This window comes from Phalacrocorax carbo, chromosome 20, assembly GCF_963921805.1.
Source record: "Phalacrocorax carbo chromosome 20, bPhaCar2.1, whole genome shotgun sequence".
Taxonomy (NCBI): Eukaryota; Metazoa; Chordata; class Aves; order Suliformes; family Phalacrocoracidae; genus Phalacrocorax; species Phalacrocorax carbo.
Genome location: NC_087532.1, coordinates 1,514,632 through 1,542,561, shown reverse-complemented (window position 1 = coordinate 1,542,561; position 27,930 = coordinate 1,514,632). Strand labels below are relative to the sequence as shown.

Genomic DNA, 27,930 nt, shown 5'->3' with positions numbered 1-27,930 from the left:
TACAACTAAAGAAAACCTGGTGACTATGCTTCAGGCTTCATTAAACCTGACCCACCCGGCAAGACTCAAGAAGCATGTTGGTCTCCCACAACTTCGCCGAGTGATGAAGCGTGTCGTAGGCTTATCCTTCTGAAGGGGGTAGGTGGGTTTCTTAAAAAAAAATTAAAAATAAAAAAGCCACACCACATCCCCCAGACGTTCAGCTGACCAAAACCGTCTCTGGCTTTTCAGTGCATGAACGTTACTCTTCTCTGACCAGCATCAGTACTTTGGAGTTATTCACATGAGAAAATAGACATCGTACCAAAATAATAGGATTCGAAAACTCTCTTCCCTCTCCAAAGTGGCGCCAGCCTAACCCTCCCTTGATCTGAGTGGGGTTTGTAAGCAGTCGTACGTGTCACAGACTCCTGCGGAAAAGGTTATGAACCGCTGTGTATTTAGGTTTTGAGAGTAAACCAACAGGGTGGAGACTGAGGCATGTGTGAAAGGGTAGAGGAAGCAACAAAGCTTTTCCTACTGATATTTTTTTGGGCAAACGTTCACACGAAGGACAGGGTTGTGTTGACACAACGGGTCTTGACGTGCAGGGTAAACCTGGAGAGAGGTGTGACCCTCCCTGAAACGCCCCGCTGCGGCTGTTAGGTCTTCCTCAAGACACACGAAGTCTCTGCGGCTCTCCCGGATCCCTCGCGGAGATGGCCCCGAGGGGCGTGACTTCCGCCGCTCGCCGTTTCCACATACTGCGCCGAGTCACTGGCATCGTTCTAGTCCTCCCTCTGTCATCTCCTTGCCCTCCTCCTTCTGGTGCCCTCAGGTCCTCCAATTTCCCCTTCTCTCTCTATCAAATTCTGCCCATGTCCGCACCCTCATTAATCAATGTCAAGTCACAGAGTGTACAACAAGGGCCGTATTCTTCAACTGCCCCCTCAGCCCTCATACATCCCATTGTTCCAAAAAACTGATTCAGATGGCAAGAAAACAGCCGATGCAGCACATAAAAGAGATGAGACAGAAATGAAAAGAATCAAGGAGGGGAAAAAAAAGAGGAGGCATTTTTTTCCCCTGAAACACTCGAATAAATACTCGGCAATGATAATTTAAATTATTCATACACTTATGAAAACATCCATTGAAAAGTGAAGTGTATGATGCTCTTTGTCTACTTTACTTGTCTCTTGTTTGTGATTAACCTTTACTGTAACTTGGGCTGGCAGTGCCACGATCACAAAGACCAGACTTTTCCTTCCATGGGAAAAAATGTTTCATCGTATCCAAATGAAAAATTAAGTGGAGGTATTTAGTGCTGATGTGGCAATTTGTTGCAAAGCATTAAAGATGCAGTATTATCCATGTCCGTCATCCAAACACTGCCTATTAAAAAAAAAAATAAAAAAAAAATAGACAAAGCCGGCTTTTAACAGCGCGTTCCCTTACAGCGTGGTTTGACATATAGTCTCCTTCCAGTACCATGGCGTCCTTCGGGAGCCAGAGAGCTTGACACCACGCAGCGTACAGGATTGGCTGCACCCACATGAGGAGAACCTGTGTATATCCAAACACGTACAAACAGTCTGAAAAAAATGGGAATTAAGAAAAAAGCAACTTGATTATTTTAATTACAGTGCCTAAGATGTGCGAACTATGTAAAACTTATTCATAGAGTAGCAGTAATAATTTCATCAGAAAATGTGAGCCACTTGAGACCTGGCAGTGTGCGGAAGTCCAGACGACATTTCTTTTGCCTTTTAGATAGACTTTTTTGCTCGGACTTCGCGGTCACTGCCTTACTTTAGAAAACAGTCTGTGGCAAGATGAGTAGTAGAATATTAAATGCCAGTAGTGATAAACAATCTAGTATCAGGAATAACAATAATGACCTGGGAGGTTTTGGAACATGCTCAGATCTGTGGGGATAATGTTCTTTTTCTCTATCTCTGTAATTCTTCCTTTTTTTGCAGAGACCAGGAGAAATAGTGAAAGCAAAGCTTCCTTATGATATTTGCGTCTTGCTTGTAATTCGTCAAATTTCTATCCAACTTCCAAACCAGAGAGGCCTGGATAATGTCATATAATTCATAGATAATCATCCAAACATTTTTATTCTCAAGTGAACATATTTAGTCCTGCAAATATGCATTTCTGCCTTTCCATAACTGGTTGATTACGTGGGAGGGGGAGCCATTGTCTCGCAGTCAAAGCCACGGGATTTTAGCAAAGATCTAGTTACTCTTCTGTTGACTCTGCAGTTGACTCTCCGTGTGACCTTGGACATGTCACTTATACTCTGAATGCTTCACTTCCCTCTGCAAATGAATATAACAGTTTTGAGTACATGCAGAAAAGTGTGTCTGGAACTTAGTAAAGCATTTTGAGATTTCCCTCATAATAGGTGCTATTGGGTCTTGGCAATTGAAAACTAATAGCACTCTTCAGTAGCGGGGTTTTGTTAGGCATTATTACTGTGGCACTCATCTCGGGAATTTTGTAGATTTTCTTTCATGCCTTTTTCAGTCACTTTCCGCTTTTGCATTTTGTCTTGTAGTTTTTTAGTTTTTCCACCTAGCAATTTCTGTACAAAGTGACTCTAAAAGTTCTTTTGCATCTATCTCGTCTAGGATTTACTGGTTTTGTGTTTGAATGCTGTCTCTGGATTTGTCTGTTGCTGAGGTGAAGCATGTGCCCTTGCTTCAACAGAAGACATTTTTAGTAAATCCACTAGTGGATAAATCTCCTGAAAGAGGCTGTCAGCCATAGGATACAGTATTTATATAGAAAGTACGGTGGAAAACTGTATATTAAAAGAGGAAAGGAGCTGGAGCAAAAGTCCTAAATCAAACTCCTGGCAATATACTGTCTTGGTGTGTATTTCTTGCTAGGCTGTGATTCCTTTTTCTTGGAAATCACCCAGGACTTCCTGGCTCAGCGATCTGGGATACTTTTCAATATACTGGATATATGAAGCAGTGGGCAAACTTCAAACGGTTCTGCGATTATTTTGGGGTATGGAGAGACATCCAAAATAGTGGTTCCTTTTCTCAGCTGATTTGCATAAATCCTCCTTCCCTCCTTCCAAGCCTTCCTGGAGTTTCTGAGCAAGACGCAGGCATCGGGTCCCTCCCTCCCGTTTGCACACCAGACCAGGTTGCCTTTGGGATCAGCCGGCCCGATGCAGAGCCCGCTGGTCCCACAGCGGAAAGCTTTGCACCTCAGCTCTGCGCACGCCGTCAGTAATGAATGGGCAGAGACGTGGCCGTGCAGAAATAGCCCAGGTTGTGCCAGCCGGTAATTGGAGCTGTGGGAAGGACACTCTCCTGTGCATTCACGCCCACAGAAACACCCCCAAGCTTCTCGGTTTTATGTTTCGGATGACGATGGCTTAATTGGGTCTGGTTATTCTATGCACAAAGTTGTCCTGTTACTTGATTGTCAGTACCTGTAATTTATGGGTAACCATCACACCTCTTTTTTCGGCTAGGCCTTTCTAGGCTGAGGAATTAAAAATACTTCCTTTAATTCCTCACGTGAGAGCGGTTTAGAGATAATTCCTGTGCAGTCCGTTCCGTCCGTGGCCGTTTCGGGGCAGGGCCCGGTCCGTCGGGTGCCGGTGCGCCCTGGCTCCTCGCCGCGCAGCCCCGGCGGTGGCCGGCTGCCTCCCGCAGCCCCCAGCACGCTTTGCCCATAGAAGGTATGGAGATGCCTTGTTGTGCAGCGCTCCCTCCTCCCGCCCAGCCACCAATAGTGGGGTCTGGGAAGGTAGCCAAATGCCACTGAGGACACTGGAGCAATAAATCATCCTCCTTCCAACATCTGCAGGCCCCAAAGGCTAGCCCCTTGCCGATGATGATCTCGCCTCCCACCCCCTGCTTTTTATCCTGTCCCTCTCTGACAAAACACCTATTGTCACAGCCTGAGTGAAGAAGAGTCCTTTTTCCTTTACAAAGGCCCTCTGAAGCCAAGTTGTGAGCTGCCAGAGAAGATGCCTATGTCTCGGCGGGGAGTCTATATCTCACTCTTTTTCTCTGTAGTTCATACTTTTTCTCTCTCACGGGGGTCACCCAAAGCCTTTCACTCTGGCTTCATATTCACATAAAGACATCAAGAAAAAGAAAAACCACACCAGAAAGAATTATTAGGCATGGCTGTCAAATGCTTTATGGGGGGGGGGGGGGGTGGGGGGGCGTAGGGGGAAAGAACAGTAACTCTTTATGTGCTGGCATTGTTATAAGAGCTAATGTACTACTGCTTGGGAGCAGCGTGCAGGAAGGCATTGCGTGCCGAAGAATTACAGAGACGTGGTAAACTAAAATACTGTATTTCGGCAAAAGGGCATTTTGGGTTTGTTTCTAGTTTCTTAGTAGGTTTCTCTAGATTATAGGAGGCTCTTTCCTGATCCCACTTTCTTGAAGAACTTTTTTTATTTGAAGAAGTCTTTACTGCCTGCCATTTGTGTGCCATTTCTTAACTGCAGCGGTCTTTAGGATCAAATAGAGCAAACTGACCCCAGCCCACTTCTGCGCATGAAAAGAGTTTAAAAATCCAGACACCGTCCCCACCAAACCCTGCCCAAAGCCTTAATATTTCCTTATTGAATGGGCAAAGCTGCGTTAGTGCAAATAAGCTGAAAAAATGGAAGAGAAAGCCCTCCTTGCTCCTCTTCCTCACCATCAGAGAGGGGAGCCGGTTGTTGCGCTTTGCGTTTGTTCGGGGTGCGACTACTGCGCCAATGCGGGCATCCGGAATGATGAAATTGCCCGTTTGTGGCAGGTTAACGCTGAAAAGCATTCCTGAATCTGCTACCCATCTCTCTCCACCATGCTCGCAGGGAACTTTGGAGAGCTGTGAACTGAAGGCTCTGCAAACAAATCGCCTGCCCAAGGTTCATCCAGATGCCACGTAGCCATGTATGTTTTTAACCCTTTGAAGTTGTGTTCCTTTTCTTTGCTTGCTGAGAAGTGGGCAAGCTGTGCTAGGCACTACTTTAAGAAGACCCTGCTGCCTTGGAGAGGAAGATAAATTAAAAACTTCATTTAATCCTTTGGAAGGCTGAGACTGTAAAGTTAACAGTCGAGTAACCTATTAAAATTTACAGTGCAAGGCATCAAAACAGAAGAAAAGTGCACATGTAAAAAGTTTAAAGCATCCTTATAAAAAGCCGGAAACCTAACACTGCATTCCTACAAATTATTCCCTTAGCAAACATTTTTATTTCCAATTAGTAAAAGAAAAATTGCTAATTTGCTGCAGTTGGACAGGCCTGACGTCTCAATCTGCAAAGTGTCAGTGCTGTGAAAGGAAATGTTTCACACTGTGCTGGAGAGAGAGAGCAGCTCTAAAGAGGGTCAGGGCATTGGGCCCAGAAACCAGATTGACTGGCCATAGTGCTAAATTACTCACACAAGACATACATTGTCTGCAGTGCCAGCTACAGAGTACTCACTTTCTCATTCTTTCCCTTTTTTAGTTGGTGCTTGTGGGGGAGGTGAGGGGATGGTAGGGTGCAGCAAAGGGGGCACGGGAGAGAGAAGGGAGGAGGGCTCTGTTCAGCCGCAGCCAAGTGTATGGTCTCATCCTCCGCGTCTGCCTGAGGACAGACACCCCGGAGAGCAGCGGTGGGGTGAAATACCGCCCCGACCCACCTACAGCCGCTTTGGGAACCACTCGATAAACCCGGCACCCTGTGTACAGCACAGATATTGGATGGACCGAGGTTAGCCTGCGCTGGAGATAAAGGCTCAGGCTGTTGATGAACAGCCCCTCCACAGCCTTAACAAAACAAAGTGTCATCCAGCAGCAGTCGCGGTTGTTTTTTAATGATAGTAGTAGCATTCCTGTGCATTGCTTGTGTAAGAGGAACAGATTTGTATGATATGTCTTACCACGTGAAGAGCGTAATCCCTGAGAACTGCTGGAGGATGCCAACGACGTGACAAAGGGGCGAGAGGGAGGAAGGAGCGGGGAGAGAACAGTGCAAGTCTGCAGGGATATGGGAGGCAAATAGAAAAATCTGTCTGTGGTTTTCAGCACTGTTGTGGTTTTCTGTTTAAAATACCTATGTGGTGTTTATTTCACAGTCTCCTCAAGAGCCCTTGAATCCAAACACTGTTTTGAGTGTATTGTAATGCCTTCACCGGGCTGTAAATCTGGATTTTATGAAACTCTTTAGTGATCCGAATCGTCCACGCCGACCTTTGAGGGACTCGGAAGGCACCAACTTTGATTTCTATGGCTTCACCTTGATATTTTCCTGTTACACAGCTGCATTGGGCAGTGCTGAGGCTAACAGATTGACATGGCTTATTTTTATGCTATACAGGCTGGTATTTGAATTTAAATAATTATTATAATGGTTTTATTAATCGTGTAACAAAAAAAAAAGCAAACGAGGCAAGGATCAAGTTCACAAATTATTACTACTTTCTAAGTGACAATCTTATTACTTGCCTGGAAGAAGTTTCTTATCCTTTTGGTTCCTATTTCCCCCTTGCTGCTCCCGCCCCACCTTTTGCTCTGATGTTGTGTATTGGGAGGACGAATGAGCTGGAGGTGGAACAGGGATACTGAAGGTGTGAAGTGCTCGTAAGCTTTAGGCATTCATCGTGCTGGGCGGTGCGGGCAGCACTCAATGAGTAACAGTCGAGCTTTGCACGCTTCTTTGCGAGCTGCTCGGAAGGAACGTTTTATTTTGCTGATACTGGTACCTCTTGCAGAGCAACCTCAGCGTGCTAGAGACATCTTCATTCCCCTTTCCTTTCTACAAGGCATCAGCATGAGGCAAGCACTGATTTATTTGTGCCAAAACCCTTACGCGTGGGCACAGAATTCCAGTTGATTTGGTGGAGGAGACTAACTTACAGAGGTGCTTTCGGTTTCGCCTGGAGGAAGCTATTGCACCTTGACATAACAGTCTCCACAGCCCCTTTCCGAACTAGACAGGTTCTGGGTTTCTTTCTACTGATAATCCCATCAGGACCTTTGTTTTCTGATAAAACTAGATTCCGCTGGAGAAACCTAAACACATTAGAGGCTCCATTACATCCTCTGCATACTTCTTCAACCCTGCCCTGTGCTTCCTGTGCGTTAAACAGAGCAGATGCCTACTCAGTTCCGCTGTGGCATAGCCCACTCCAGCCATCACAGTTATTGCTGATAGCTGTGTGCAGCTGCCACGATAAGAGAGTAACATTTTCAATGTGTCCCTATAAAAAAAAAAAAAGCCCTTGCCTTTAGTCAGCAAACTCTAAAGTACAAATGCGGTGATTCTTTTTGTTGAGAATGAAGATGCTGTTGCTGGGAGTCAGTTTACAGCTCCTTCGTTCATGTGAATCTCAGCAGGCGGTTATTTACGATCTGATATGGAAACAGTACTACTAAGTTGATATGAAGAAAGGGAGAGAGAAAAAGCAGTTTACTTTGGGTTCCAGGTTTGAATGTTACAGAATGGAAGGCCAAATACGAGTTCCCTTTTTGAGACAGGCCTTTCACAATGCCTGCTGCCCAGAACAGGGAGCTCGAGCTCTTTCTGCGTGAAACCGAGCCCACCAGTGAATCCAAGAATTAGTTTCCTTTGAAGAGGCACATTCTAGCATCTCGTACAGGAAGGAAAGGAAAGGAGAGAGTGATTCAAAATTCTGGGAGCATTTAGGAAGTTTTTCTTGGGGCTGGGTGGAAGGATCTGTGAGCCATAGTCTATACTGAGTAAGTAACTGCAGTTGCCTCCATTTCAGGTTTCATCATCTTTGCCTTTTCTGGGGCAGAACTTTTCCCCATACAATTTGAACAGTAGTTTTAAGAAGAAACTCGTATGGGAAGCAGCAATAAATGCTCAGAAAGTTCTTTTTTAATATCTATATATATATCATTATCCTGCTATCCAAAGAATGCAGAGAGCTAATAGTGATGGACTGAGTTCCTCAGGCTGCTCGGCCGGCTTGCTGCGACCTCATGGGTGCATTGCTTCAGCGAGGAAAGCATTTTTGGACAATTAGTGCTGAAGGGAGTGGTACTTATGGTTCAAAAATTTTTCAGGGAGAAGGAATTTGGTTATTTCTGAAGTCAAATGGAATAAAACCCACCCAAGTCCCCTTGTGGCACTTGGTCATGTTTTGTTTCTTTGTCAGCTGGTGAAGAGAGATGCTCAGGGCAGGAGCCAAGAGCGATACGGGCTGTGCTTTCCCGCCGTGTGCGCAGCCGTGGACGCACACCCCGTGCCAGAAGCCAGACACGGTGGCAGAATTAGCCTGAACACGGTGTTCCTCCGGCGTCCTAGAGTACGCGCTTTTTTCTCAGTTCCGTAGGACTGGACGCAGTCCAGGCACTTTACATACGCAAACACCTCCACCTCCGAGTTGCTGCTCCCATCAGAACGGGCGCATTCTGTCAATCAGTGCACGGAGCAACACAGCAACCCTCGCCCTGGAGGGTTACTTTGAATTTGTTTCTGTGCATCTGGGAGCCTGTGATGTGTGCTAAGGAGGGAAGGCTGTGCCTTCCATCATACGGGGCTTCCTGCTTTTATTTTGCCTTTTTGGTTTTTTTTCTTCCAGGCCTTTAGTGTCATCCTTCAAGCCAAAAAAATGCATTCCTGTTCTCTACAAATTGTTGCTGCAATTACAACTGTGCGAGGCCACACTGAGATCCTTTGGAAACCAGCTGTCACATTTTCTAACCTCTGCTGCAGGGGTAGTGGCTGGCCACATCGACTTTACAGTACATATATTTATCTTTTTGTGGAAATAGCCTTGATGTTCAGAAAAAGCTAAGCAAATTGGCCTTGCTCTGTAGTTTTAAAAAGAATTTGTCCTAATTCCCTGTTGCTTGTGGTCTTTCTCATGCTCCTTTTCTCAGTGAGCTTCGCAGTTCAAGAAACCTGCACTGGCTACCCGTGATGCACGGGCTGGTGGTTGTGGGGACCCACGCGTCCGGCGCTGGGAAACACGTTCCAGCGGCAGGAATCGCCAGGCAACTTTCCTGAAGCCTCGTCTTTGGCAGCCGGTGCAGGTGCTGCTGCCATACCAGTGTGGAGCACTGTTTTTACCTGCTATTACAGGTCGAACAGGGATGGGTCTAGTACTCTGAAGGGGGGACATTTAATAAAATCCCAGGGGCTGCAGGGATCGGGTCACTTGTTCTGAGCTGATGGCCCAGAATGATGATCTGATGAACCCGAGCTACTGGAGAGTTGACTTTTCAAATAGGGGTATGTCAGCCACTCCTAACTGGTGTTCACCCTGGTTTGGTGGCCAGGCTGGAGCCCGAATTAGTACATTCTGCAAGCTCTAGTGCAGCCAACACTATCAAATGGAAACGCTGCTTTTCATATTTGCCCTTACCTCTTCTGCAGGGTTGCTTCGGGTTGTTAGATACTTGCTGTGCTTCTGCTCTGAGGTTGGGCACATTTCAGTTAGTGTTTAATAGATTTCTAACATGTGCAGAAACTATAAAGCACTTTGGGCTTTTCCAGGATGGAGGGAGAACACAACAAATGTGAGCCAGTTAATTCTGACCTGAACTGGAGGGATTTTGTTTCTTTTTTCTTCCTTGATTGTTTGTTTTTTACTCAGCTCTGTTAGTTGTAGTGGAGGGGACAGTTACACTACTGAGAGATAAGCCAGGCTTCAAAGTCTGAATTGATGTGTGTATAATTCTGAGCTTACTGGGGTCAAAGGTGTTTGCATCTGAGGAGAAATGACAGGCTCGTTGTTAAGATTAGGTCTGAGGTGCTTGAAACTCAATTTCTAAATGCCAGAGACTCTGCGATTTGGGCACGTCATCTAATTTCTTGTCTTAGCCTTGGCTGTAAAATGGGGATAGTAATCCTTCTCTTTTTCTGTTCTCACTGTTTATCTATTGTGTTCACTTATTTTGCGGGGTGTTTTAGGCAGACTCATCTTCGTATTTTGAGTATCTGCCAGCACAGTTGGGCTTCACTTTTCTGTCCTGGGTGCTCCTGGTGATAAATGGTGGGAAACCTGGTCAGGCGTAGGAAATTCAGTCACAAGGTTATCCGGCACAGTGCTTCCCCGTTACTTGGAAATATCAGATGTGGGGAATAGTGGAGAAAAATTTGTCCCTGTCTCAAATTTGAAGTCAGCACTGAATTTTTCCCCCATGAAGATGGCTGGGTTTGTTACTGACATTCTCTAAGTCTACCTGCTTAAGGATAAGCTTTGCATATTTTTCTTCATAGCTATCAAGAACCGCACATTAAGAGAACAACGATTTTCTCATGCTCATTTCCTGCATTTCACAAAACATGCATAGCTCGCTGAGACTATACGTGGGTTTGAGCTAAATTCACTTTTTGAAACAGACTGAAACAAACCGTACCGTGCTTTGGAGAAACAGGAACGGTGGAAGCTGGAACTAGGTTGTCCAGCCACACAAGGCATTTCTTCAAGTAAATTATCAGATAAAGGTCAACTTGTGTCACCTTAACCATGATGCAGCTAACAAAAGCGTTGTTTGTGAAGCAGCTGCTGATTATCATTCGTGAGCAAATGTCTTTGAATTTTATAGCTCCTGTTATCTGAAACTAATAAAAACACAATGCCAGTGACGAGCCGAAGGTCATCTCATCTCTCTGTTGAGGTGGGTAGTACTCAACAAAGCTCAAGATTACACACGCTTTTTGTCTAATATAGTCTGTAAATAAGAGTTTTTGAACGAGAGATGTAAATCAAGGATGCATTCTGTCCTTCCATTAACACTTAAACAAAAGTTTTCCTTTTCTGTTTTCACGTATTGCTTCCTAACCTCCACCCTCCAGAAGGGAACAGAAAGCAGGTAGCGTATTTCAGACTCGATCAGGTGCCATTTCAGTCAACCAGGCTCTGGGGTGGTTGTGAGCCACTTTTGAAAAATCAGATGTAATAGAAAATCTATTGAAACAGTCAAAACGCTCACCTTTCAGGGAAGCCATTGTGCCAAGCGCAACGTAAAGAGACAGCAATAAATCACCATGCTATGCACCTCAAATAGATAATCAATTTAATTGAAAGCATCAATAATCATAGTTTGACATTTATTACCCTGTGGATGTTTTATCTTTTAGGCTAGGGGACAGCGGGGCAATGATGAATACCAGTTCTGCCATGGAACACAATTATGTGGTGCAAGGAAAGGGATTTTATATTCTAAAAAAAACCCCAGTCAAATTCATAATTGAACCAGATTGCATGAGATCCGTGAGGAATGAATGCATGTAACTCAGCTGTATATAACTTGAATTCTAGTGCTACGGCTCATGAGATAATGTCGCAAATGCTGCTTTGTGCATGCTTTTAAAGTGACTTAGGGCAGCAATTCTGCAGGGCCAAATCTCCCTCTACAGGATATAGTCTTTTTTCATACATGCACAAGAGAAAACCAAAAGCAAGGCTGGGTGGTTTGTTCCTTGGCTATATTTTATTGTTTGTGCTACCTGGTCGTTTCATCCTGCATCCTCAAAGGTGAAAAATAGCATAAAAGTTACTGGTTGTATAGACGGACAGCTCTGAGAGCAAAAGGGATGGAAGTGTTCTCTTGTGCTTACTTTCCAGTAGAGGAATGTGCCTTTTCACCTGAAGAGGTGTTCCCGTGTAGAATGCCTGCAGAACGCCGTCCAATGTACTGTCCGAATAAAAGAATGCAGGAGATATATCTGTCGGGCTTGTCGGGAAAGCCCCCAGGACTGCCAGGCCTGCGTTGCGTACAGCTGTTCCTGACACATCCTGGAAGGCTTTCAAGAACGTGAAAAAGACCCCAAACTCTTAAAACTTAGAGTTGTGGAATAAATTATTCCAAAAAAAATAAATTGTATTCACAGAATCACGCGCTTACTGTGCATCAGTCAAAGCAGATATTTTCCTTTTTTGCTTTTGAGGACTCTTGCTTAAATAGCTTTTACCTTCAGAAGAGTGAATTCAGCTCCTAGTACTCTCACCAACTAGTACAGTCTGGATGCATCCTTGTGAAGTTCTCTTTCCACTTTTTACTCTTTGAACCAAAACCCCATTCAGAAACCGTGCGGACTGGCAGATAATGCCACTGTCACTACAGTCCTGGCAAAAGTGAGAGCACAGAAGTAAGTCTTTTGAAGGTGAGGGATTAATCAAGTTGAGCTCCTGTCCCAGCTAAATGTCAGCGGGATTATTGCTTTGGGTATAATTTTAATGTTGTTCTAACCAAAAGGCTGAATGCCCGAGTTAGGGAAGGAGGGTATACAATTGTGAATTATAAATTTACAGTCAAATTGACAGCCTTGGTGGTGGCAAAACAGGTAATTACATAGTCTGGGGTTTTCTCTTGCTTCTCTGCTTTATTCCATTGTTTATCCTAATGACAGAAATCATTATTTTATTGTTTTAAACAACAACAACAACAAAAGGAAATTACTCCTGCATTATAAAAATGCACATCTTAAATACAGTGGTGATATTTAGGAAGCCTGGAACGGAAGGATGCAGTGAGGAGGTGCCTTTTGAGAAACAGAAGACACCACAAACTCGTCCCAAGCCTCAAAGTCCCTTCTGGAACTGTCGGAACGTTACTGCAACCTACAGTACAATGCCGAATACTCAGAGCAGCAAAGCAGCCTTCGGCAAGAAACGTATGAACATTCAGTTGAGGATGATCGTGTTTTTCTGTGTAAAAGCTGCACTATTCGTTTTACAGCTGTTCATCTGTTTGTGCCGGGAGGAAGAGCAGCCGGGACCGCCTGACTTGCCAGGTTTTGGTCCGTTTCCAACTTGGCCCGAACAGGTGCCGTGGGCAAATGGGGGGAAATCGCCGCAGCCTCTCGCTAATGAGTTCATCCTTCCCTTCCTCAAGTCAAAACAGGACCAATTGACCCTGGCGGCCCAGCAGCGCAGGCTGACGAGCACTGCGGAGCTTTGTTGCTTTTGCAGTGCTTGCCTTACACTTTCTCAATCCCGAGAGGCTTAGGGTGTTGAGGAAGACAAGAACCAAGTTTATGAGAACGTTAAACTGCTGTTCTGTTATTCCCACAAAGCAAGTTTCCTTGATGGCCCATTCAGATTATTTCGTGAGTAAGATAGGATCTCTTAACTATACTCAAATCAGTGATTATTTACTTTGGGCTGGCAGCTAAAAAAAAATGCCTTACTTCATTAAACCCTCTTCAGTGGCTTAAATACTCTTAGTTCCAGCATCTGGATACATTATGGACATTTCTTTGTCTATGATCTGTTGGTGGTAGTTTTTAAGATGTAAACAAAAATGCTATTTGGCAAGATGGTGTATGGAGCCATCTTTTAACCTCAATGTTCCTTTTGGCACAAGATTAAAAAGCTCCTTGTAATCAATACTCGGAGCTGGATCTCCCAAGATTTCTTTCAGGACTCTACTTGGAGTGTTCAACAAAAACGAGGGCTGCGCATGCTTTCCGAAACTTCTAATGAAAAAAAAAAAAAGTCCTTTTTCTTTCTGGTACTGTTCTGAAAGAAGCTCCAAATAGAGAATCCGCTTTAATTCTGGTAGCAAAGAACTGGAGTTACTAAAAATAACATTTGGAATTTTTTTTTTAAATCTATTAGCCATTTTGCCCTCCTTCAGGCCAGTCTTCTGCAGAGACGTCAGAAGTTTCTGAGCAAACGCTCTGACAGCTGGGACCATTGCTTGAAGCTTGTGGTCAAAGTGGGGGGAAGCGTTTTGGCAGGTGTCTCTTTGAAGCGGCTGGCTGCGAGGTCTTTTTACTGAGAAGGTGTCTAATCAAGAAAACGCGAGCAGACGGGTAATGGTCAAGTTCTGCGACCTCAAGAAATGAAGCGCTCGCTGTATTTATAAGCTCATTTCTGTAGTTATTCATTGGCCCTTTTGATCAGTGTTCTGTCTAGGTTAGGGCTTGGGGCGTAAATGCCCATTTCTGTCGTGGAGGCCAGAAGTGATTCTGGTGGAGAGGGGAGGTGCTTCTGGTGTTCTTAAAGAACAAGCAAACCCCGTTTGCTCCCGCGCACATACGCCTGTAGCAGAGAGGTGGATCCCAGTTCTGCCCCAGACTGCAGGGGAGCAGGATCTCCTGGTAGAGCTGCAGAGACAGAGCTTAACTTCCTGGACCCTATCACTTGCAATCACCCCAAATCCAGAATTCAGCAGGAAGTGATAGTTGGGTGTTTAAAGGAGAGGTCAGGTTTTAAAACCCTGTACATTTTCTGGAGGCTCAGTGTATAGGAGGCTTTCCCTTGCAGTGGAGCCTCTTGTAACCGGTGTTACCAGTCACCAGTCATCACCCCGTTCTCTGTCACACCGGCACTGCGATCTTGCTGTTGAGGGTGTGTTGCCCTCACGCCCCGGCAGCTCATCTGGAAAAGCTGGTAAAAAGAATGAAGCAAAGAAAATTAAAGAATTGTAGCCTCCCGTTCAGAAGGAGTTTTTTGGTAATCAGGGCTGTGTTAAAGCACTGAGGGGAACAGAACATACTGTGTTTTCTTGTGGTTTGTGAGACTTTGAAGCTGTGTTGTGTTGTGTTACTGTCCAACTCAGTTTTCACATATCTCATGGCTTTATTATCTTACCTACTTTTAAAGCAAAACACCACCCCCCCACCCCCCCGATGACCGAAACTCTCTGCTGTGAGTTCAGCAGCTGTCTGGAAAAGCAGATATAATGTGAGAATGTGTAAAGAACACATTCTTTCAAGTCACATTGAAAAGAGAATTGTTATATAAACAGATGGGAGGATGCCATTGCCCCGGAAAACCGTCTGAGAGGTGCCCCAGATTACACTTTGGCAGAAGGAGGTTCAAGCGCAGAGCAGAAGAATGAGTTATGCTGTGGAAAGACCCTCTGGAAAAGGCTAAGTGTAGAACTGTTCTGTTTGGAGAAAATAAAAATATATGATGGGGAACACAGATGATAAAAAGATCTGATTGCCATTTACTGTAAGACCAGAGCACAAAGCATTCAGTACAGTTCGGCTCTATCTCTTCTCATCCGCCGTGGCACCGACCGTTGCCCAGTCTAGTCTTCAGGCCTCCTTTCTTCACTTTGATTCACTGGAAGAGGCAAAAGGTAGGCGCCAGGCTGTACCTGGTACCGTAACCGAAACCAAGGGAAGGGAAAGAAAAAGATCCTTAGCGCTTTTCCCATGGGATTCAGCATGGGGACAGCAGCTTAAGCAAAAGCTTCTATATCTTACCCATAATGCCACATCTCCAGACGGCTTGTCCAGGGCCAGAATGTGTCTCCAGTGCAGTGTGTGGCACGGAAGGGTATTGAGCTACGCCTGGCAGCAGCTGAGGGGAGCGTCCGCTGCGGTCAGTCTTTCTCTGATGTTGTACTGGGAGAAGAAAGCAGCAGATTTCAGTTTCTGAGATGGATGTCTCCCACCTCGTGTAGAGAGTGCAGAAGCTCACCTGGCCAGAATAGGCTGCCTGGAACTCCGTGGAAGAGGATCCTAAATATCGGCAATCTTCACGTTCCTTTATCTTTGAAGCTCTTGAGAGGCTCAGTGCATCCTTCCCCTTCTAACCGGGTTTTAGTCTTCTCTCCCAGGAGTTACTTAAAAAGCCTTTGAGGTGCTTTTGAGGGATTTTACTCTTAAGGTTCCATCTTTTCTAGAAGCTTACTTGGGACAAATGCCAAATATCTGCATAGATAAGAGTCCTGTCTCTCACTGTGGAATTCTTATTACTACTATGTTTTAGGAAGGCTTGGAAATGGGATCAAACCAACTAACAGCCTTGTAGCCATGACGTATTGTGTCTCAGTATCTGTTTCGTATACCTGAGAAAGGGAAAACTTCGTGCTTCCTGCTAAGCCCGTGATACACAGCACAACATACGATACGCTGCCGTAGATTATTTTGAGACGTGCTTTGTATTCATTGTTTATACAGATGCTCTGAAGTTTAAAGATGACCTTCAGTTTAAATTTTTTCTTAGCTTGCATTTGTATTCTCTGATTTGTCAATTCCTGAAACGTGGCTGGTTTGCAGTCCAGATGCCAAGTGAAGCTGTACATGCGCGAGATGGCATTCCCCCCAAAGGCGCACTGGAGCTGTACCCAGCCCTATTCTGTCGTGCCCTTGAGCACTAAACACAAATTCCTACCTGTGGAAGACACCAGCAGCCCAGCAGAAACCCAGAGACTTGTTTCTGTTTGGACTCCCTGAATTCCTGTCTCAAGAAAATGCACTGAAATTGCCACCCACTCTCTGCCTGTCTGATCAAATAAAATATTGACCTTTTCCAAAGACAGTACTGTAATTCCAAGCATAATATTATCCAGTTCTGAGATTGTTGCTACAGCTCTTAAAAGGGAACTCACCTGGCACCCCTATCAGTTCAGATAAAACAACACTGCATGCTTTTTAAATAAGAAACGGATTGTGCTGATGTCTGAATAATTCTGCATTAACTTTTCTTTAAAGAGAATGTCTTTTGCTTAATATTACTTCCAAATAAAGGAAGACAAAGTGCCCTTTTCTGTCCCTGTATTGTTCTCCTTCCTTGCACAGAACGTTACTAGAGGGAATTCCTCTCCAAGATAACTTACAACTCAGAGCAAGTACTCGTTCCGTAGCTGAGCGGCAGGGCGTCTTGAGGACAGGTGGCAAAAGAGTGGCAAATGCAATAGCAGAAAGTGTTCTTGTGGTTAACCCAGATCATACCATGAAAGAAACATGCTTGTACAGAAAAATTCCCCTCCTGTTTAGAGCCCATGCAAGGCTCTTCATATCTTCAGTTTATCAAAGACTTATTTTGCTAAATTAAATGAGAGTTAAGTGATGTAAACTTCCTTCAGGCTCTCTGTGGGAGGCGCTCATGGTGGCAGCGCTAGTCACCGTCGTCTTATTCTTCCTTCAGAAAAGACCAACCCTGCCAAGAGGCCCTGAACATCTGCATCTTCCGCTGAAACAAACAGGACTCGAACATCTCATAATCAGCCTTATGTTTCACTTCCAGTGCTTCTCAGGCTTTAATGGGCCATTTTTCTTACTGCATCACACTGAGTGACTATGACCTTGTCATGTTAAAGTGACAGTTAGGTTATCCTGCTGATGGGTATCAAATTGACATATCCCATCCTTTCTGTCTGAGTGCCAGGCAGGGATACATTCCCAGACAGCCTACACTCCCCCTGGACGGTACCAGCTATTAGGAAGGCTGCTGTTTTCATTCGTTCCTTTCACAGTGTGAGCAGCAAAACTAAGCTGCTAAATGAGACAGTGCATTTCCCCACTTTAGACTTTTGAAATTGGTGGGAACATTGCATATTGGCTTTATTTTCCTTCAAGTGTGATTAATGATCAAAAATCTACATGTCACAGCTTAGCTATTTAGCTTTGGTGCACTACTATGGTTACATTGAAGGCCATTATTTTGACAGAACTGAGGATAAGCTCTAGATATAGATGCAGTTTATTGAGCTGGTTTTTTGGCAAATTCTGTATGCAGTGAATTGCAAGTTGGCTTTTATGTTTGTGCTTGTGATTTGACATGCTTGCGTGTGGGGAGCTAGAACACTTTCAGTGAGCTCAGCAAAGTTGTGTGTTACTTGGGCAGAGAAAAGACTTTGCTTTTAAGCCAAGACAGGCAAGCATGCCTATGAAAAAATTCAGTCGTTATATACCCTTTAAGTGTGGTAAAACAGTTCATAATTCTTATCTGTGTTTTTAGGCTGTGAGGAAGAGAATGAAATGAAAATGGTCATTTTTTTCTCTGTCCTTTCTCAAATTCTTAACTGTATGATTATTACATTTAAGTAAGGATGGAGGCTGTATCATTCAGCATGGGTGGTGGGGGAAGCTAAAGCCAGCTGGCCCTGCTCTGTATCTCGAGACCTGAAGAGGAAAATCTTTTACCTTGGTATATCTAACCCTAGTCCTTCTCTTTGGCAACCATACGAGTGGAGAGATTGAAGTGCTGAGACTTTCCTGTTTCCTACAATATTGGTGCCGCTCGGTTTCCGCATCAATGGCAAGACTGTGTCTATGATGAAGGGGATTTTGTAAGAAAAAAGAAATAGCGTTGGTGTTGCCATGTAGGTTTCAAGGTGCTTAACCTCTGCCACCGAAGGGAGAAGGGCAGGGGGCTTTTGAACGTCTTGCCAATGGAAATGGAAATGAATGCCACCCCAGCGATACCAAGAATGGGGCAAATCAGTCAGTTAGCCGTGTATGAACCTCACCCAAAGGGAGGCATGAACAGCTGGTGTTTGAATAATGAATTCTTGTAGGGACTAGGTGATGCATTTGTTGAATCCATTTCAATACACCTCTTCTGTTTGAGGGTATTTCCCGAGATATCCTAGTCCTATGATTAGATACTAAGATTTGAGTGCATTGCCTTATATAGATTGATATGTCAATGTGTGTCCTGGATAGAAAGGCAGCAATTTAATATGAAGTATGAGCTCTTCAGCCGAGGCCCAGAGGTCCCCATACGTCAGATCAAGTGCATGTCAGCATTGCCATTACAGGAAGATGTACGATCTCTCTTTATTTACTTATGATTATTACTGATCATCTTAAGAAACAGGTTATCAATATATGAAGTACAGAGGAAGTTCATTTATATTATTCTGTCAATATCAAGGTCATTTTTATAACTAAAAAGGGTTGAGAACAAAAGATAGATGGATCATATATGACTAAAGCTAACCGTCCAATCCATTTACATTGCTGCAAACAGCAGAGCTTTATCTGTTAACCAAAACATTACACTTCACTCTTCAAGATGATTTTTTGCTCAGATAATAAATAGCTCTAGATACATTAAGTGATTCTGTTATGTAGTTCTGTGGCAGACAGAATTTAGAGTTGGTGACCTCGAGCTCCCATTTTACTACTGTTTTCTCTGTGGTTAGAGTGGTGATGTAACTGGTTTGCAGTTCAGAAGCACATTGTGTCAGAGGATCTCATGTTTTATTTAGCAGAGGAGTCTGCCAGGCATGTTCCCAGGTTCGAAGATGAACAAAGGGCCTAAATACAAATACAACTCAATACTTACAACTTCTGTTTTAATCCTTAGGCTGTACACACTGCTCAGCACTAGGCAGAGGGAGGTGTCCTTTGCATCTTTTCGGAACTGAGTTTTATAACAGAATTTCCCTTCAGGAAAAAGGGAGTTCAAGATTATATTTGTAGGGGTCTTTTAAAAAGAAAATAATAATTAATTTAAACTTTCTTTTCCCTCATGTGTACAGTTATATATTTCTTTTCTGGGAGGTGTTTCAAGAAAATACTAGACAAAAGACTTCCAGGCTTACATTATTAATTGGGACTTCCTCTTTCACGAATCGCTGTGTGTTGCAAATGGGGGGGATGCAGTGAGTGTGCAGTTACTGTGTAAATGTTTCATCTCCACTCTGGGGTCCTTAAAGATCTCATTCTCTGTAGCTGGTAAAACCTACCTTTTTCCAATAGTAATAGCGAATAGATAGTTGCTAAAGGTGGGGTTGGATTGCTGGAATGGCGAAAAAGAATAGAGGGGGGTTAGATGTGGCACCATATGAAAGGGAAACGCATCTCCAACTTGGATCCAGGGAAAAATGGAATGAATGAAATACGTTTTCTTTTAGCAAAACTGCCAAACTATTGAGTGCCTTTCTCATGCTCATTAACACTGGACTTTAAGAACCCGATAAGAATGCAATATAAAATCAAAGAGCCCCTAAAGACTGTGAGATAATATTTAATACTCTCCTATCACCAGTCCCTGAGTGCTTGGCAAGAGAAACAGTGACATTTACTAATCAGTACCCTCTCTTATTTGTCTTGGCTGAAAGTCTCAAGTCCTCAGCTTATTGAAGTTATTACAAATGCTCTCCATTAGATTCTGTTTAACTTCCTGGTATTTGCAGTTGAACTCGCTCACAATGTCGTGGAGGAGTTGTGTCTTTAAGAAGTGATCCAGAAGTGGCGATACCGTGTATGTAAATTGCAGGTTTGCTTTCTTTCTCGCAGCCTTTGTTCTCAAACACATTCTTAATGTTTGACATTCATTCTTGTCATTAACTACCCCTGGCGCTTACCTGCACCTTTCTGGACGCACAGAAGTTTGTTTCGTGTGCTAAGAAGTCGCTGTTTCTTACTAAACGATGACTTGGGATGTTCCTTTCTTTTGAACGCCCTTTGGAATAAGCTGTACTGATTCACCTCTGTAAACGGCATTTTGATCTCCTGAAAGTTGGCAAACAGGAAAAATTCCTCTGTAAAGCCATCCAGGACGTCAGGCAGGAGCAAGTGCAGAGGTGTTCCCTGCGGCGGATCACCAGAAATTTTGGGCCACAAATCCCTGCTAATTTTTAGTGTCTTTCGTGCAGCACTGTACCACCTTTTTGTTCAGACTTTCAACTGAAAAATAAATGGTTATAAAATGGTCTGTGAAGTGCATACCACGGCTTTGCAGGCTGTTACTGGTCCACAAACCACAGTTTGGCTGCTCTACAGTGTTCCCAATTGTGCTGGGGTTGCCCTTAGCAGTGAATGGTTGGTTTATTCTTTATACTCTTTTCAGCCCTTGGCTTGTTTCTTGCCAGTCAGAGGAGTGCTGTTCATCCTCCTTCACTCGCCAGCCAGGAAAGGAAATTCTTCCTCTCAGACAAGAGCTTTCCTCCCTTTCCTCTTAATTCCAGGCACATTCGTTTCAAATTCCCAAGGCAGGATATTGAAAGTTTCCTCAGGTTAATAGGGCTTCACAAATTTACTTACTATAGAAAATGTAAAATTTGGTAAATTGTTGGCCAGAAAGTGCTGTAAAATCACTACGTTTTAAAAATGAGGCTTATAGAAAAAATTCTTAAGCGCTGAAATGGTTTTCTGCGGGTTCCTTCTCCCGCTGGCTTTACTATGAAAGAACATCATCTCGGTGACTTAGCTATTGTAGGGTTGTTAGCTGGTGTGTTTTAAAGGACAGTTTTAGCTCCTGAATGCAAAGTTTAACAACGTGCTTACAGTCATCACCAGGGTGAGCCCGTGCCATGCTACTGGCAGTTTTCAAAGCTTGCCTTGCTCATCCTCCTTGCTCCGAACTGCAAAGGAGGTTGGAGGGTTTGAATGGGCTTATTCTGTAGCGGTTTGTGCAGTGATGGGGCAGCTTCCCAGGGAAAACCAAATGGCAGTAAAGAAACACTCTGTAAACGTGGCGATCCCAGATTAGGTTTATGTGTATTTTAGATGTATTTTCTTTAATACGGTGCTAATATGGTTCTTCTGTCCTTGTGAACCCACATTCCTCCGAAGTCTGTCACCAACAGAGTTAGTCTTGTATGCACAAATAGCATTTTAGTGCTTTTTAATCAACTCATTTGGCCTATGTCAGTGTACATAATTTCTGACCTTTTCCATAGCTCCACCTTGGAGGGTCTCGGGATGATCGTGTTTTAAAGGCGTTCCCGGGCAAGGTTTTCCTAGCTGAGTGATGTTCTATTTATAAAGATAAAATCATCAAGTATCAAAAATGGGCATTAATCATTGCAGTGTTTAGGGAAGTTCAGGAAGCTCAGATGAAGAGTGTCTCTTTGTGCTGGAAGGTAAAAACAGATACGCAAACTACAGGTGAAAATGTTTACACACAAAGCATCTGGACTAAAATTAATATTAAGCCAGCTTGTTCCCTGCCAATACTCAGATAACATCATGAACTGGGTTTAAACCCTTACTGCGTTTTGCACGAGCTGTTGTGGCTCATGAAGCACTGTCCGGCCCTCCATATGACAGTCATTTAGGGAAGAGGACCGATAGCTCTATTTGTATTTCAGGACTTGATCTCTTTGGTGACAATAGACCAGATTAGTAATTATTCCAGTTTATTCAATTGGGAGGCTCCACAGCCTGTTAGCGAGGGCGAAAGGTTGAGAATTGTACCCCTGATTTGCCATATAACTTCAGGCAACTCGGTCTTTGGACCTCAATCTGTTGGCTTTTCAAGGAGATGTTTTTCTTCCAGGGAGAGTTCAGAGCTTACAAAATTTACTGCTTAATTTTTTATATTTATGTAATGATCATTTGCAAATCAGCTCAGCAGATTTTGTGTTGGTTCTGTGTGCTGCTTTGAAGTTCTGTGGTATCCAGGGTAACGTTCCTATTTGGTTACTGATGCATCTAGGCTACCTGCTGGAAGGACTTCCTGCAAAGGAGCCGTGAGGTTTTGATAACCTGGCTATGTACTGTAGAAGACTTTTATATACGATGCCAGACTTCACGGAAGAACCCAAAAAGCAACAGCCGTTGTGACAGCGTTCCATTTTGCACAAATCAGCTTTTTGGTTTAAATTCAAAACTGGCAAATTGTTAATAAATAAACCAACCCTTTCCTGCTTGTGCATTTGTTATGTGCAACCTACAGAGGTGTTAATGGCAGAGCTGATTAGCTCGCTGCTGCTGCAGCAACAGCATCTGTCAATATAATGAGTGATGGCTTGCCATGTCTCAGGCAAATAATAACAATGAAAAATACTTCACGTGCTCACCCTGGGCACCGGGGAGTGAGGATGGTATTGTGGTATTTGCTAAAGCCAGATGGAGACAGGCATGAAGTTGTGAAGAATCTTTATCCGTGTTAGAGCCAAGTGAGCCAGCACGTACTAGCAGAGTTGAAAAGCAGGTTGATTTTTTCATACCAACGCCCCATATCCCACCTCTAAGGTGTCTGGAGGTGGCAATGTCTAGCCAATACCCGAGGGGAGGCTGGGTACTCCGTGCTGGAGGGCTGTATCCCTCGAGGAGTTTGTGCTCCTGCGCCCCGTCCAGAAAAGCGCTGCCGTACACGAGCATTTCTGTTTCTGTGAATTTCACTGATGCTACTCGCTTAAATACCTGCCTGGGCCAGGGCCAGCGCTCTCAGGACTTTGCAGGATAAAACTTTTAAAGGAACAATTAATGGGAGTTATGAAGAACGAGAGATGTAGCTTAATAACGGTGTTCTCTCGTGAGCCGAATTGGAACAGAGGTGCAGAAAAGCAGGCGAAGCGTGTGAATACTTGAGCTGCTCTCTGTGTGCTGGACGGCAGGGGCAGCTCCATGGACGAAGTCGTAATAACTGGCGCGTGTTGCAGCTGGTCAAACGGTTTTACCCTCCTAGAGACCATGTCCGGGAGGTGGCAGATCCCAGCCAGGGTTCGGATGCACGGTATCAGGTTGGTATGAGTGCTGTGCTGGTATGACTGCTTCTCAGTCGCACAGCTGAGGCATTTTTTAAAGCCCATAATGAGCTGGCTGGAAGAAAACATTTGCTCTGCGTGTCATGGTGTTCACACGTGCACCGGGAGGGCATGCAAACAGCATAGCCATCGCGTCCCAGGCAGGCAGGGTAACTTACCTATTAACAACAGCAAATTAGGCACAGCAGGGACGTAGCCTGTGATTCCACCTGAAGTATTGACGTGAACTTGTGCGCAAGTAAGAATCAGATCCCCTCAGCTCTAGTATAAGGCAAAATAAGTGTTTTCAAGATAGTTATTTTTTATGACCCGGCTGCCTGGTATTCCCTGAAGAAGGGGCAGGTTTAAGGCAGTGCGGGTGGCACAGCCTGGGTTTCAGAGCTGAGCGCGATGTCCCTGTAACGCTGAGCTGGGCTGATGGGGTGCAAGGGGGGCTCCGCAGAGCGGGCCTAGAGAAGGACAGCTTGGGAAGTGCGCGTGTCAAAGGCAGATACCTGGGCACTGGTTTAAGGTGCTTGCTTAGCTTTAAGTCTTACTGACTTCAACGGTGATGTGCTGACGTCTTACTAAAGAACCCGATGATAATGAAGAACACGTTACTGGAAAAAGTGCTGTTATCTGCATACCGGCTTCTGTGGAGTTATTGGGCGTTCTCCTCTGTTTCCAGCTTGGAGCAGATGTGGAAACACTTCTCGAAAATCAAGATTCACAGTGATACAATAGGGGCAGGTTGTAATCTGTCATCATCTTTGTCGTTAGTTTGCTGAATGCATCAAGCCATGCCTATTGAAGTTTTTTTGGGGGGGTTGGTTGGTTTTTTTTTAAATGACAGTTTATCGGAGCTCACGGAATGAATGGATAACGTTACTATTTACATAAGCTCATTGTGATCTGTCTCGGTAATGTAATCAAATTAGGGTTAACTGCAGCTGGAGAATGCCAGCTTGTAAACTGTTTTTCAAAAAGAATCACATGGTGTTACTTGACATGTTTAGTATACATTCAGGAGGCTTTGCAAAAATTATAGCACATCCCTAACTAATGTAACTAAGTCAGGATTCTGTGGCCACCAGTTCCCTGAATCCAGGAAACGAAACGCAGTGGAATTCCTCGGCAGTCGAAGGAGATCCACCTCCGACCAGATTCCCAAAACACGAGTTTTTCTGACGTGGCTGCTGCTGACATGTTGTCTGTCTTTTGGCTAAAATCAACATATCGGTTGATAGAAAAAGCATATGGTGTAAATTCTGAGTACGTTTAAGAACATCTGTGTTAACTGCAAAAGTGCAGCCCGCTGTACATGTCAAGCGCTATACTTAGTCTTACAGCATTCGCATGAGATGAAGCCCAGCCTGGGATAACATTACCCGATGAGTAGATTTTCAAAGTATCTTTTGTTATTCTTATTAATAAACATCACATCTGGTACTTGCTTTCCCTCTTTCTCCCTTTCCCGTTGAATTAGGAGGTACTATTTGCATCACGGTACTGCAGTCATCAAGTTCTCCTTGTGCTGCGGAGAGCGATCCCACAGGACGGTCTTTGCCCCTACGAGCTTCCAGCGTGCGAACGCGCCTGATCGGAGAGCGGTCAGACAGTTTTCACTCCGAGCTGGGGACACAGGAGGAGCTCTGAGATTTCCGCAAGGTTTCTGCGGGCTCTGTCAGAGCCCTGGCAGTGGTTTTGGCAGCAGGAGGCTTTGGTGTCTGTCCTCTGCCCCTACACGCACACAATACGCACCACACCCCACCAAATAGCTCAGCCATTTCAGCGTCAAACTGTCAGCCTCTTCTTTGGCCATGGGCAAAGAGGCAATTTAGGCACATTCAGGTTATGGGCCATGTCCAAGCTAATGCAGAAGGTCTGAGGCAGAACGCAGCCCCACACTGTTGCATTTTGGACTTAATCATCTCTCTTTTTTAAAGTCTGCTGTAAAGGAAGGATGGAAAATACCATCTAAAAAGAGTTCCTAATCTCCCACTACTGCTAAAACACCTTTTCCCACATGTAAATGTTCTGGTAGTTTGAGTGTGGAGATGGTTCTGTCAAAACAAAAATTCTTCATGAAATTGGGATTTGATTCCCCAGAAGTTCCGCAGTAGAAGGAAACTGGAAAAATATTTCACCTTGTCAAAAATCAGCCATTTTGAAATATCCTGAATGAACAGTTAAACAAAGAGCCGCTGATGCTTTTCTGTAGAAGTACCATTTTTGAATATGTATGAAATACTTTTTACAGAAATTCTGTTCTCTAAGAATTTTGAAATTTGGGATCTGCTATGAATTGAAAGGGGAAAAAAAATACATAGAGTTTGAGAAACAGAACTTGCCCCTTGAGCGCAGATCTATCCAAACCAACAAAAGGAAGCTTGTGTTGGCATGTAGATTCAGACTCAGGAATTCCTGACTCTTAAGCCTGTTTATACAGGACTATACCACAGCCCAATTTGCACTTCATTTTGATTTTTTTCCCCTCTACGTTTATGGTCATGTTGAACGGGTGGATTATGCACATACTTAACCAATTGTATTTAGAGACTCTTTTTTTGCATATAATAATTATAGCTAAGTGTCTTCATTTGGAAGCAGCAGTGTTCCATGAAGGCTTTTAAGTCATTTAGCACAGGCGTTTCTGTATGACAGCTCTGAAAGTTCCATGGCCTAGTTCTCAAAAGGCTTTTGAGGGTCGCAAGCTCCCAGCGACGGTGACGGGAGCTGCGAGTGCTCTGCACCTGAGAAGCGCCAGCGATTCCCCAGCAGCTTGGCGACGCGTGCTTCTAACCGTGCGTGATAGATATCCAACTTTCAGTCGTTCAGGGTGAGATTTCAGCGTGTGTGTGCACACACCGGTGCAGGAACACACAGATTTTTATTGCTCTGGTATTCACCTCTTGGTCCTGTTTGCTTTCAGCTAGTTTCTAAACCGCAATTTCAGTATCTATTAGAGCTGTTGTAAAATACAGAATGGTTTAGGATTCTGACTATTTAAAACTTGACACGCTGTTATTACAGCTGAGCTCAGAGGCAACTGCCAACGTTTCTGAAATTTGTAAATCGGTCGGTCTCACCTGGGCATGGTCAAAGGGCTCCAAGAACTTTGTGCCAAATCCTCAGCTGCTGAAACGCAACAGAGCCTCCTTGGCCCTTTCCTTCCCTAAGTAAGGTTCCTTCGCGACATACAACCGTTCTCATTTTGTCTTGGGTTTTCCTGCGTTTTGATCTCTGTTCCTTGGAGCTTTTTTCTGCTCTTCTTTGGTAGCCAAAGTACGTTGCCTGGGCCTGGAGGTCCCGAGCACCTTGACTCCACCCTAGCGCTTGAGTATATGCTTACCCTTAGGCATCAGAGATCCCCACTGAGGTCAGCGAAACTACTTAAATGCCTGGAGTCCGGCTGCTCCATCCAGTCCTTGTGGGGTGTGTTTATCATGATGGGGCTCTCCGGTGTGATAGAAAGTTTAGGTACTTGACCTCCCTGAATGCCTGCTGACCTAGACCTAATCTGAGGTAGAACACAGCAGCGTTTTAATGACTTGTATCACCACACCTCTGTTGGAGGAGGAATTACGGAGCTTCCCGCGCAGCTGCTGGAAGCATCCCCGGCCGCGGGGACACAGCCGCTGCTGGGCCGTGAAGCTCTTGGCTTGGCACCAGGCTGCAGGAGGGGATGGCGATCATGTTTGCGAGGCGAAAGGTGCCTCTGGCGTCACACGGGGGTGCTGGGAGCACCCCTGGCACTGGCCCTGGCCGTCACCGTCCCTCTGAGGTGGCCTGGCGGCAGGGCGAGCTGGGGCTCCATGGGGCTCACTTTCAGAGAGCCCGCAGGTCTCCGTCCTCTCAGTGCCCATGTTCGACATCACCTGCCATTTGGGAAAGAAACACGTGTTCTCATCAGCCAAATCTAAAGAAATTATTTATAGAAGCTTAAACTGTGTGGGAGTAATAGTAGTTCTGGTGTAAGCCTTCCATCTAGCTTCCAAAACGCCTGTCTCTCTCTGTTGCGGTTGAGAGTTTTGGCCTTTAAAAATAATAATAATCATAATCGTCTTTATTATTTTATAACATTCTTAGTCGCAATTCAACTTAATTTTTCTTCTGTTTTGTTTTTTTCTCAGCAAATGCTGACTGATCCCGAGGTGACCTCCCAAGAAGGCAATATAAAAAAGGTAGGATATGGATCAATCTTACACAAGTTGTTTTACTGTCTGGCTTTTTAATACACCTAGACACTTTATTCTCTTCTTACTTTTGAACAAAGGTGTGTATCACAATAGCGTCGTAAAAGTTTTCCAATATTTGCTGTTGCTTTTTTGGGTTAAGTATTGTGGTTCTACTGGCGTATTTTTCTGTCTTTTTGTGATTCCAGTATTTATGAAAGAGAAAATAATAGTTTGAAGTGTTCCTTGATTCAGCTACAGTATAAACAGCTCCCAGTCCAAATCGAAAAACCTCATTTACTTCTTTTCCAGTAAAAGAAAATGTTGGTCCTTTGTTAAAAGTGCTAAATTTTTAGAGGTCACTTCACCATGTAAATGTGGCTTATGTGAAGTCCAAGGGAGAAGGAATAGATAGATGAAAGGATAAAATTTAACTCATGTGATGTATTAGCGGTGCTTTTCATCACTTTGTGATGCATAAACTATAATACTGACCAGAGAAAAATGTGTTCCAAATACAGCCCAGCTGTATAAATTTCTTCATAGTAGCTGTGAGGCAGCCTCAGCACTACATATTTCAGTAGCCAGCCTACTCTTTCGGTTGGGGTTATTCTCAGTAACACTAAAATGACATTCTTTCCGTGGCTGTCTTTTGGTTAACGGCTTTACTAAA

At 44.3% G+C, this 27,930-nt stretch overlaps 1 protein-coding gene across 3 annotated transcripts in view; it reads left to right on the top strand.

The window, feature by feature from the left end:
- The window catches only part of PRDM16 (PR/SET domain 16), a 344,075-nt gene that overhangs the window by 150,134 nt on the left and 166,011 nt on the right, over positions 1–27,930 (top strand). For all 3 annotated transcript variants that reach the window (XM_064470162.1, XM_064470161.1, XM_064470163.1), the window contains exon 3: positions 27,216–27,266. In XM_064470162.1, the coding sequence (XP_064326232.1) occupies positions 27,216–27,266 (51 nt within the window). The remainder of the gene's footprint in view (positions 1–27,215; positions 27,267–27,930) is intronic.